This window comes from Mus caroli, unplaced genomic scaffold, assembly GCF_978045245.1.
Source record: "Mus caroli unplaced genomic scaffold, Mus_caroli_1 scaffold_13, whole genome shotgun sequence".
Classification (NCBI taxonomy): domain Eukaryota; kingdom Metazoa; phylum Chordata; class Mammalia; order Rodentia; family Muridae; genus Mus; species Mus caroli.
Genome location: NW_028227268.1, coordinates 68,095,599 through 68,107,642, shown reverse-complemented (window position 1 = coordinate 68,107,642; position 12,044 = coordinate 68,095,599). Strand labels below are relative to the sequence as shown.

The 12,044-nt window shown below is 48.3% G+C and overlaps 1 protein-coding gene across 2 annotated transcripts in view; it reads right to left on the bottom strand.

The window, feature by feature from the left end:
• Window positions 1-916: 916 nt before the first annotated feature.
• Window positions 917-12,044, bottom strand: part of Anxa6 (annexin A6) — a 53,075-nt gene continuing 41,947 nt past the window's right edge. The window contains exons 21-26 of one of the 2 annotated variants that reach the window (XM_021175546.2): window positions 9,091-9,108; window positions 8,187-8,280; window positions 7,154-7,249; window positions 5,413-5,471; window positions 3,493-3,615; window positions 917-1,330 (exon numbers count right to left, since the gene is read on the bottom strand). In XM_021175546.2, the coding sequence (XP_021031205.1) occupies window positions 1,271-1,330; window positions 3,493-3,615; window positions 5,413-5,471; window positions 7,154-7,249; window positions 8,187-8,280; window positions 9,091-9,108 (450 nt within the window). In that variant the 3' untranslated portion in view covers window positions 917-1,270. The remainder of the gene's footprint in view (window positions 1,331-3,492; window positions 3,616-5,412; window positions 5,472-7,153; window positions 7,250-8,186; window positions 8,281-9,090; window positions 9,109-12,044) is intronic. The other variant, XM_021175547.2, reaches the window with a different exon arrangement.

Below are 12,044 nucleotides of genomic sequence, written 5' to 3'. Positions count from 1 at the left end.
GAAGCAGGAGGAGGAGAAGACAGAACTCACTCACAAGCAGGTGAAACACGTAGCCTTAAAGGGAAATGTAGGTTGCACACAGAGGCTCCTGCTGCAAATGACTGCATGCCTCTGAGTTTTCTTTTGTGTGTGTGTTAGGGGGTAGTGAACATGTGTGGGGGCCTTGGGGTGTCATTCCCAAGGAGCCATCCGACTTATTTCTGAGGCAGGGTCTCACTGAACCCAGAACTCAGTGATTTAGCCTGTCTGACTGGCTGGCCACTAAGTCCCATGGATCTCCCTGTCGCCATCTTCCCAATACTGGGGTTATAAATACATATTCTCTTTTTTGGTTTTGTATGTTTGCTCTCACACAGGATCTTGCCATAGATCCCTGCCTGGTCTGAACTCAATATATAGACCAAGCTGGCCTTGAACTCGCAGAGATCTGCTTGCCTCCCTGCCTCCTTAGTGCCGAGATTAAAGGGGTGTGTCGCCATGCCTGGCCTATATGGGTTCTAGAGATTGAATTCAGGTCCTCATATGCTTATGCGGGGCTTGCTTAAGTGACCCATCTCCATAGCCCTGTTTCTTCCCTTTTAAAAGAATGAATACAGTTCAAGGGGCTGAGATGCCCGCTCAGTCTAGGTCAGTGTTAGAAGGGGAGCCAAAGCTATTTTAGTGTCTTGTTTTGTAGATAACAAAACTGAGTCTAGAGAAGGGAAGGGGTGGGCCCAAGGTCTGAGGCCAAGGGTGTCATAGATACAAAATGAAACCTGGATGTGGAAATTCCTAGCTTGGTACTTTTATCAGATTGGACGGTGACAGCTGGGGATGATCACCCGTCAGTCAAATTAATCTGTCATCTCTATTATCCCAGACTGCTTGCCTGGCACCAGGTACCACAGCCCGCCCTTTAAAGCACACACGTCACTCATTTCATAGACAGAGGTTTGGTATGTTTTGAGATGTGACAAAGCTCAGGTCAGGCAGGGATTATGTGGAGGGATGGAAACCAGGGCGGGCGGAGGAGTAGGTAGAGGGGATCAGAGTTGAATGCAGTATATGGCCGTGGTTCACCAGCCACTTAGCCATGAGTGGGAGGGATAACAGAAGGGACCGCCTGGGACCCTCAATGGCTAGAGAGTGCCCCAGCTGGATGGACAGTCCAACCCCACCCCTTTCGTCTTCCTTAGACCCTGAAGCTGGAGCAATGGCTTGGTCAGGTCATGGCGGCGGCTGGTGCAGTTGGCCACTGCTTGGCAGAGGGGGCCCTCTGAGGTCAGGAGCTTTAGTCCTCTCCGCCACACAGAGCAAGCAAAGCCTTCATGAAGTCTCCAGAGGTGTCACCCTGGCAAGGCAGAGAGAAAGCAGAGTGAGAAAGTAATCATTCCAGTCTAAACATCTCAGCATCCTAGCGGCCACTGGCCTAGACATGACACTCGGCATCTCAATCACAGACACAGCTGCTGTATCAAGGCCAGAGAGACCTTGCCAGACACACTTGTGACCCCCCCCCCCCAGGAGTCTGCCCTTGAGGGTCGGACCCTGCTGAGCTGCTAGGCATCAGTGCTTCCTTTCCTTTGGGGGCAGTTCAGACCCCATCTGCCACCCCATCTCCTCATGTGCAGCCAGCCCTGAGGCTTCCCACAGAAGTGCGTGAGACCTCCATCTTGCCCTAGGAAGCCTGGCATGTTCCTCGGCCCTTGGTGCCAACTGTTACATGGCCACCATCAGGGAGAGAGCCACTGATCCAAGGCCCAGGTCAGCTGCAAAGCTGGTAAGCCATTACTTACTCTGACACATCACAAGGGTCTGTCTGCAGTCAAGCTGGGGAGCGAGACTCTCTCCAAGGGTGCATATCCCATTTAGAAGGAGTGTCTATTACTTATACTATTTTTTGGTTTTGGAGATGAGGTCTCATGTAGCCCAGGTTGGCCTCCAACTCACTAACTAGTCACGATGACCTTGACCGACCTCTACTTTTGATACCTGGATACTTGGAAAATTCTGAGTTGGGAATTTAGCTCAGTGATAGTACGCTATAGCTTTAATTCAGAGCTCTACATAAAATAAGCAAACAGAAACTTTAAAGGAGGGGCTAGGGATGTGGCTCAGTTAGTAGGATGCTTGCCTACCAAGTGTGAAGCCCTGAGTTTGATTCCAACTCTGCATAGACCAGGTACACACCTGTAACCCCAGCAAGAAGGAGGTTGGAGACGGGAGGATGGCAAGTTCAATGTCAGCTTGGGCTACACAGTGAATTTAAGGCTAGCTTGGGCTACACAGTGAATTTAAGGTTAGCTTGGGCTACACAGTGAATTTAAGGCTAGCTTGGGCTTCGCAGTAAATAAAAGGCCACTCTTAGTAACCCTGTCTCAAAATTAGAAATGTCTCCCCCCCCCTTTCTTGTTTTTGTTTTTGTTGTGTTTTGGTTTTTTGAGACAAGGTTTTTCTGTGTAGCCTGGCTATCCTGGAACCCACTCTGTAGACCAGACTGGCCTCAAAAGACTGTCTCTGCCTCCCAAGTGCCTCCCATTCACTGCCCAGCTAAATAAGAAATTTCTTCAGAAGGGCTGGTGTTATGGTAGAATGAATACTTAGCATCTTGTTTCAGTCTTCACTACCAATAAATAAATTAAAAAAAAATTAACTTGTGATTTTTAAAAAGGCCAGGTTTGTGCTATGTAAACTAAATAGTATGGTTGGCACCACAGTTAGTGTTGGTGACCTGTTACCACTTCACAGGTCTGTAGACTACACTACAATAAAATTACAAAAAGTAAAAGCCAGGAGCTGGAGAGATGGCTTGTTAGTTAAGAACGATGGCTCTTATTGCAGAAGATCTATCTGGGTTTGATGAACAGAACTCAGAACCATCATACCAAGGTACTAGGGGGATCTGACTCCCTCTTTTGGCCTTCATGGGCACCAGACATGCATATATGCAAGCAAGCAAGCAAAACAACCATACACATAAAATAAAAATAAAAAGTGAAAACCAGGCAATTGTTTCCAAATAAGAAATCATGAGGGGCTGGGTGGTGGTAGCGCATGTCTTTAATCCCAGCACTTAAGAGGCAGAGGCAGTTTGAGGCCAGCCTGGTTTACAGAGTGAGTTACACAGAGAAACCCTGTCTCAAGAAACCAAAAACCAAGAAACCCAAAACAAACAAACAAACAAACCTACCCCAGAGATGAAAAAAAAAATCACGAGGGGCTCATGAGAGGTGGCTAAGCAGTTAAGAGCACTGGTTGCTCTTGCAGAGGACCCAGGTTCGGTTCACAGCACCCACATGGCAGCTCACACCTGTCTGTAACTCCAGTTCCAGGGGATCTGCGACCTTCTTCGGAACTCTGTGAGTCCCCGACATGCACCAGACATTCATGTAGGCAAACACACACATACATAAAATAACAGAGATATTTTCATAGCCAAGCCAATGAGGTAGGCCTCCATTCATTCGACATGAGCAGGTGATCCCAGAGCCCACTGAGCAGTCCCTTTCCTACCTCAATGGCTTGGTGTAGAGACTTGTCATATTTCTCAATGAATTCCCTCCGGATGTTGAGCAGATCTATCTCACTCCGAGACACCATCACCCTGGTGAGGGTCTTCTCATCTGTGCCAGCACCCTGGTGGAGCCAAGGAGAGATACATGGAGCAGGAAGGAAGGGCAGAGCTAGGTCATGCTACGGCAGATGTCCACCTGCCTGTCCCTTCTGCCTTCCCAGACCAGGCGGCCATTCCTTACTGTCTTCCACAGACAGTGCCAACCAAACTCCCTTGTGTGGAGGACTGGGCAGACATAGACACAGATGACCTGTGTGGGCTGAGCAGGGCCTGCTAAAACTCACATCCAGCTGGCCCCTCAGAATGTAACCTTGGAACAGAGTTTTTGCCTTGTGGTTTGGATGATGTAGCCTCCCCCCAATTTAATTCATGCATTGAAGGCTTGGTCCCTCCCCGGTGCAGTGTTCAGAGCTAGAGATTTGGGGGAGCAGATCTTAAGGGTTCTGGCTTCTTCGATGGGCCAGTGCATTGATGAATATACAATCTGATGGCATTGCTAGCAAGTGGCGAAGGTGAAGGCCTAGCTGGAGGAAGTGAGGTGGGGTGTCAGAGGATGTACTCTGTGCCTTGTCCCTTCTTCCCTCTCTGCTCCAGGCTATCTGGAAGGAAGTAGCATGCTCTGCCACGCCCGCCCTCCCATGACATTCTGCATCACCACAGGCTCAAGAAACAGATCAGGAGGCCGTGGACCGAAGGCTCCGAAACTATGAGCCCACATTCTTTCTTTCCTCTTTTAGGTTGATTTTTTTTTTCCCATCCCAGATATTGTACCAAAGAGATGGAAAGCTAATTATTGCACCATTGTAATGTGTTAAAATGAAGTCATGTTAGATTAGGGCCCTAAACCCATGGGGTGGCTCTAAGGAGTGCAAAGGACAGAGGCACACATGTGAACATAAAGACAGAGGCTGGGGGGCTGGTGAGGTGGCTCAGCTGTTAAGAGCACTGGCTGCTCTTTCCAGAGGTCCTGAGTTCAATTCCCGGCAACCACGTGGTGGCTCAGAACCATCTATAGGGGAAACTGATGCCCTCTTTAGGCAGGCAGTTGTAAATGCAGCAGAATACGCATACATTAAAAAAAAAAAAAAAAAAAAGACAGAGGCTGGAGTGATGCAGCCAAACCGAAGGCACACAAGGGGTTTCTGGCAGCTTCCGGGAGGCAGGAGAAGGGTAGCAGGAGAGGGATGGGAAGGAGCCAACCTTGCCAATGCCTCGATTTTAGAACCATGAGAGATTACGTTTGCGTCATTCAGTTTGTGGGAACTTGTTATACAAGTCCCAGAAGTCTAACACAGGATCTGGAATATGTGAGCACCAGGGCCCTCTCTCCTCTCCCTCTAGCTCTGTCACTTTCTGGGTGTGTAGCCATGGGCCAAGTTTAACTGTCCTATGCCACTCTTTGTTCTTCTGTGAAATAAGGGGGTGACCACGGGCCCATAGAACTGCCCTGGGTCATCTGTGGTCAGAGAGGTGGACACAAGGCTCAGGGCTTGGTACGTAGTGAGTCCTCAAGCAGCTGGGTGGATTCATCTATCATCGATAGAGGGATCTACCTGTACACAGCATCTTGCGTATTGGCATCTCTGTGCACTCCCACCAGATGCCAACAGCAATATTCTCTTAAGTTTTGGCAACTAGAAATCTATTAGGATAGATATCCTGGGTGTGTGTGTGTGTGTGGGGGGGGTGGGGATTAAAACACCCTTGACTGAGAAAGAAGACTATGTTTGGTCCAGAAGCAGGATGCTGATAAACAAGGTGGGGTAAAGAGCAGTGGGATGTCTCGTCTGGGGGAGGGTGCACGTCTGTGCCTGTAGGTTTGGGAAAGCCAGTGCTGAGAAGCAGGCCAGGTGTCATACCTTCATGGACTTGTACAGTTTATCAGCAAAGAAGAGAGGCTTGTTCTTGACACTCTGAACTGTAGGGGAGAAGAGAGAGGCAGGGCATCTGGTCAGAGGCTGTGTGCTCAGACCCTGGGCAGGGCTTTCTGTACTACAGCCACCAACCTTCCAACTTACTTTCTGCTACCAGCCTACTGAGTGGCTGTGGGTCACTGCTAACCGTCTGTCTTAGCAGCGCCACTTTACGACCCCCTCCACCAAGCTCCTTCCTTTTCTCCTCCCTCTGTCCACCTCTCTTTCTGTCTGAGAGCTGAGTCTCTCCCGAGGTAAAGGAGCTTGTGGCTGACTGAGGTCAGCAGAATATTTAACTGGGGTTTAAGTCCTAAGGGATGCTGGATACAGGGCTGTCAATTTTGAGGGCATTCAGAGCGCAGGAGAAGATGGTTAAAGACTGAACTTTAGGGTCTAGAGAGATAGCTCAGTGGGTAAAAGCACTTATTGCTCTTCCAGAGGACTCAAGTTGGGTTCCCAGCCCTTACTTTGGGCTGCTTACAACTGCCTATAGCTCACACACACACACACACACACACACACACACACACAAACAAAAACCAGATTCTACTGTAGAGATTCAGACATTCTGAGCGGGGTGTGGTGTGTGTGAGTATGTAACAACTTCTGTGCCACTTCAGGACTGGGTAGAAAAAGCCAGTTTTCATGTCCCACTACCGATATGCAGAAGCTGACACAGGTTCTGTGTTCTGCCCAGGGCATATAGCATTCAAGTAACAGTTCCTGCTCAGCTCCCCTGCTCCCAATCATCATGCCTCACTGTAGGTGGTGAAGAGCTACTGTAAGCAACTCCTCCATTTATCTAATCTAAAACACTGTTCCTCCACGTTTTTTAGAATCCCTGAGATTCAAGATGCATTTTGCAGTTGATAGAGAATCTGAAAGCCTCTATCGCCACCCGCTGGTAAGATCAGGTATCGACATGATGCAACAATATGCTTAGCTATGTATGTATCCATATCTACACAGGGAGAAATGAGACCCAAAAGGGAAAGAGACCTTCTCAAACTCGAGACCTCCAGGTTATGAGGTAGCTTATCAGGCTAAGGTCATTGACCTAAGAACCTAAGTTCAATTCCCAAGATCCACAAAGTAGAGAGAACCAACTCTCTAAAGTTTTCTGACTTCCACATACATGATATGGTGTGCACATACCTGTACACATGTATTTATGTGTACACATACAACATAAATAATACAATGTAACAAAAAAATTAAAAAGCAAGAAGCTCAGAGATGAGGTCTCTGCGCTAAGGAGGTAGCCCAGTGGCAGGCTGTGGTATGAGAGAATATGCCTGAGGCATGCCTAGTGTACACATGCAGGGTGTACCCTGTGAATGAACGCATCTTGCATGCTATGTATACATGTCTTATGAGTCACATGTGTGCATATACAGTATGTCTCATGTGTGGTATATATGTACACAAACATACTCCAGCCCTGTGGAGCACTGCCCTTCTCTGTGTCCTGGTCCTAACCCTGGGATGTTCACCCTGCCTCCATAGCCTTGAAGATGTCCTCAGGTTGTCCCCCCCACAATCACGCCTTGGCGGGGGAGGTGATCTGAGGTAGTATTTAGCTCCCAGTAACGGCAGCATAAGATGATGCTAAAGCCACCTTCCTTTAGGGGACCTGCCCACACTCCCAGCAGTGCCCCAGCCCCTCCCCCGGGTGCCTGGTAATTACCAATGGCCACAAATGCGTCCTTGACGTCCCCAGACATCTCCTTCTTGATGACATGCTCTATGTCATAGTTGGTCTTCTTGATGAACTCCTGGAAGACTGGCCAAGAGAATTGAGGGAGAGATGAACCACTGGGGAGGGTCACCTGACCTACCCCGTGAACCAGCCACAGTGCATGCTGGGCACTGGGTAGGGCTCAGGTGACAGGCAGATTCTGGCCTTAGGGCTACTATAAGACTTGGAGCCAAGTAGGCCACACCAGTGCCTTTAAGTCTGGCCAGTAGCTCTAGCCCTTGGCAAGCTCTATTACCCCAGGCTCATGTGTAAAAGGAAATGCCCAGACCACCGGGGGGGCTTGCTCTCTGGGTTCCCTCTTATTCCCAGACAGGATTGGATGGAACTTACTATATAATAATCAAAGTGACACCCAGTAGGCCCTGTATGCCCTGCACAGACCGAGTACTTTATGTTTATTGTGAGTCTTGTATCCTAGCAACCATGTGAGGTACAACTAAAACCCCAATCCTTAGATAAGGGGATCAAGGCAGAAAGTCAGTCACCTGCTTAGCCACACAGCTGATAGGTAGGGGACTGGAATCGAGGCAATCCAAGGTTAAGCACAAAGCAGCCACGTATTGAAAAGTACTGGGCAGATAAACGTGAGACTACAAAGTCTCAGTAGGAAGGGATTTCAGGATTGGCACTGCACACCGCTGTGATGGGTTGGCCTACACCACCTCATCCCTCTCTGCTTTGTCCCGATGGATCATGGCAGCATACCTCAGAATTCTTAACCCTGCATGCTTATGAGGTGAAACTAGCTAGTCATTCCTTATCCTAGGTGTGCCATCTGCTTTGCTAAGGAAGGAAGGCTGAGGAGAGGCCAGAGCTCTGGAGTTCTCCAACCCTCCACTACTGGAGTGAAGAGGAGTTAGGCACTTGGCTGGTCTGCTCTGCACAGAAGGTTGTAAGGCTCGGGTCATATTTGGGGCTCCCACTGCCACACTGGAAGGGGTAGAGGGTTCAACAGACTCACCTCTGCGCAGGTGGGGATAGCTACGGGTGCACAGGACGGTCATGAAGCGTGTCTCCAAGGAAGTTTTGTCTCCGCTGGGGGTGTCTGCTATTTCCTGCAGAGCCCGGTTGGGGCAAGGGTTTAGGGGGAGACATGAGAAAGCCACAGTTAGTAACTACTGTCTCTGCCAAGGCTCAGGTTGAGGTAGGATCAGTCACCCAAGGGCACTGAGGCTGGCCCCTTCTCCCCTCGGCCCTGAGTACGGTCGGTGGTCATCCCATTTCCCTCTGAAGTCCTCAGGACCCCGGGATGGGACTGGAGCTGGGTAGAGGGACTTGGTAGTCCTATCCAGTCACCAGAGAATCTCTCTGGGGCGTATGGACATGTGTGTGAACTAGCAAAAATGTCCTAGCCGGTTTTCTCCAGTTCCAAGGGCAAACTCGTTTTACTCTACCACATTAAGGATCTCCTAGCCAGCTATGATCTTACTTAAATTCTCTCTAAAAAGCTCCCTTTGGGCCTAAAAATAAAATTAAAATAATTTTGATTTAAAGACAACGACCATAGCTGGTAATGATACAGCATAAATCAGGGTAGAGATAAAAAGACTTATTTGCCCCTGCCTGCCCCTTCTGAGAGTCTCTCTCATGTAGTTCAGGCTGGCCTCAAACTCCCTATGAAGCCGAGGATGGCCTTGAACTCCTGAACCTCCTGCCTCTGCTTGCCAAGTGCTGGATTATAATCATACACTGCCACACCTGCCCACCCTTAACCAACACAGTCCTGAAAAGGCCCTGAAGGGGAGAGAGAGAAGCTGTGGGGAAGCCCCCAATCACTGCCCCATCCTGTCCCACTCAGCCCAGCCCAGGCACAGCAAGACTTGACTTAGAAGCTGTTACCTCCCCGTGAAGAACAGAACACTCACCAAGATTTCAGCAGCCACCTGAGAGCGGGGAGGGGACAGAGGAGGGAGAGACGGGAGGCAAGAGTCAGAGCTCAGAGTGATTGGTTGGCTCAGATTGGCAGAAGTCCCAAGAGACCCCAGGGTCACAATGAAGAACTGGGAGGGATATCACCTTTTATAATCTTTGGGCTAGAAAATAATTAATTTTAAAATGTAGTTTTCCAGAGGGGTAATGATACTCTTCATATTCAGTAACTGAGGGTAGCCCGCAGGCTCTGGTTTGTCTGACATTTGGAAGAAGGAAAACCATCCCTTCACTGGCTACCGACCTGCCAGGAAGGGGGTCGGGGCAGACAAGGATTCTCTGTAAAGAGTCAGCAGGACTCTGCCACTTTAACTCCCCAGGTCACAGACAGAAAGGCAGGACAGCTGAGGCCTGGGCTGGGGGCAGGGGGCACTTACAGGCACACAGCAGAGGTAGAGACTGCAAGCATTATCTTTAATAAGAACAGTGAACACTGTGGCCAGGACTTTTGTGAGCCAAAGTTGCTCTGACCCAGTGTCTGGGGATAAATTCGGCTAGTCTCTGTGTGCCTTAGCCTTTCCCCAGTATCCTGCCCACCATTATATTCTCCCGCATAAACCAAAATCCTAGACTATATGTGTGAATGCATGTATGTATTTATTTTTTGAGACAGGGTCTCACTATGTAGTCTTGGCTGTCCTGGAACTCACTATGTAGACCAGGTTGGCCTTAAACTTAGAGACCTGCCTGCCTCTGCCTCCCAAGTGCTGGGATTACAGGCGTGCGCCACCACATCTGGCTTCTTCTTCTCTTTGGAGGCAAGATCTCACAATGGAGCAGACCAGGTAGGCCTTAAATGCACAGCAATCCTCCTGCCTCAGCCTTTTGAGTGCTGGGATTATAGAAGTGCCACTATGTTCAAGGTCCCACAAAACTTTATAAAAGATTAAGGATGTTGGAAAGATAGTTCAGTAGATAAGGGCAGGGACTGCTCTGTCAGAGGACTCAGCACCCAGGTCAGATGGCTCACAAGTGCCCATTACTCTAGCTCCAGGGATGAGATGCCCTCTTCTGGCCTCCGCTGGTACTGCACTCAAGTGCACACAAGCACACACATTTAAAAAAAAAAAAAAAAAAAAAAGATCAGCCAGGCAGTGGTGGCGAACGCCTTTAATTCCAGCACTTGGGAGACAGAGGCAGGTGGACTTCTGAATTCAAGGCCAGCCTTGTCTACAGAGTGAGTTCCAGGACAGACAGGGCTACACAGAGAAACCCTGCCTCGAAAAACCAAAACCAAAATCAAAACTAAAAAAAACCAACCCCCAAAACCCAAAAAACAAACAAACAAAACAAACAATACTGGGATGGGGAAAAAGTCAGAATAAGACCCTGTGCTTGAATCCCATCGTCATAAAAACAAGCCTTATCTATATAATTATGTAAGTACACATATAGTAGTGCTTCTTTTATCTACACGAAAAATGCTCATATTCACCAGGAGGTTCATAAACAGACAATGTGGCTCTCAGGTGCCTACTTCTTAAGAGAGTGATCACGAGGCCAGAGTTAGGCAGCTCATTTACCCACCCTGGAATTTTACGATCATATTTACCATTGTAGAAATACTTAATTTTATTTTGATTCAAATGTCAAACAATAAAGGTCCTTTTCATAAGGCTTATTATGGGCTGGCCCAGGCTTTAAATTATTTCAGTCACCTAGTTGAATCATGGCAGCACTGTGCCATGGGAAATAAGCCAGCTACAAGCAGACAAGCCCCTAACGTGATGTTTACAGAGGGCACAACTTCAGAGACAGAAAGCAGGCTAGTGCCTGTTATGGGTTAGAGGAAGAGGAAATGAGAATCACTAATTCATGGGCTCAGGGTTTCAGTTTTGTTAAAAGAAGAGTTTGGGGGTGGGGTGGGGTAGTGATGGCTGGGCAACGTGGACGAATCTGATGCCACTAAAGTGCATACTGAAGAGGACTAATGCAGGCTGGAGAGATGGCTCAGTTAGCAAAAGCACCTGCCGTAAAAACGTGCTGAGCTCAGGCAGTGGCACACACATATGTAACCACAGAATTCCTACAGCCAGAGCTGGAGAAAGCTTGCAGGGCCAGGAGCAGTGCTGAGGCAGAAACAGGAGAGACGCTGCAGTGACAAGGTGGAAGGACAGAACTGACACCTGACAGTTACCCTCTGACCTCACCTATCACTCCTCCCTCCTCCCTCCTTTCTTTCAGTAGGACCTTCTATAGAGTCCTGAAACTCACTATGCAAACCAGGTTGACCTCGAACTTGCATGGAGCCTCTTGCTTCTTTGCCTCTGCTGGGATCACAGGCATGGTTTGCTTTGCTGGGTTTAGTTTTTAACTGCTATAAACTATAAACTATATATATATATATATATATATACACACACATATACATATGTACACACATTCATATATATGAAACTATATATATCTCAATATGAATATATACAATATATACAGTGATTAATACTGAGGGTAGATTTTTTTAATCTCTATTTTCTGAAATTTCTATGAAAGAATACATATTACTTATGAGACAAAAACTTGCTAGTTTTCATAAAATGAGCTGTATCAGGATCTGCTACTGAGTCTCTGTCAGTGCAGGCCTATGGTCCCTCCAGCCCCTCCACCCTGGTTCTCTCTCTCTCCTTCCCTTGCAAAGCAGTTGCTGGGCCAGGACCACCACTGCCCCTTTAGCATCCAAAGAAGACTAGGTACCAGGCAGCAGCATTCCCTAGAGGTGATGTCAGGGTTCAGGGTGGATGCTGGTGAATTCTAAGATCAACAGCCCTCCACTGCACCAAGGCGCTGCACAGGGACACTAAATAAACACCTTCTGGATATGTGTGAGTAGAAATGTGGGCTCAGTAAATGGTTACCCTATGGCTAGCTCCCATTAATGTACTCAGCTATA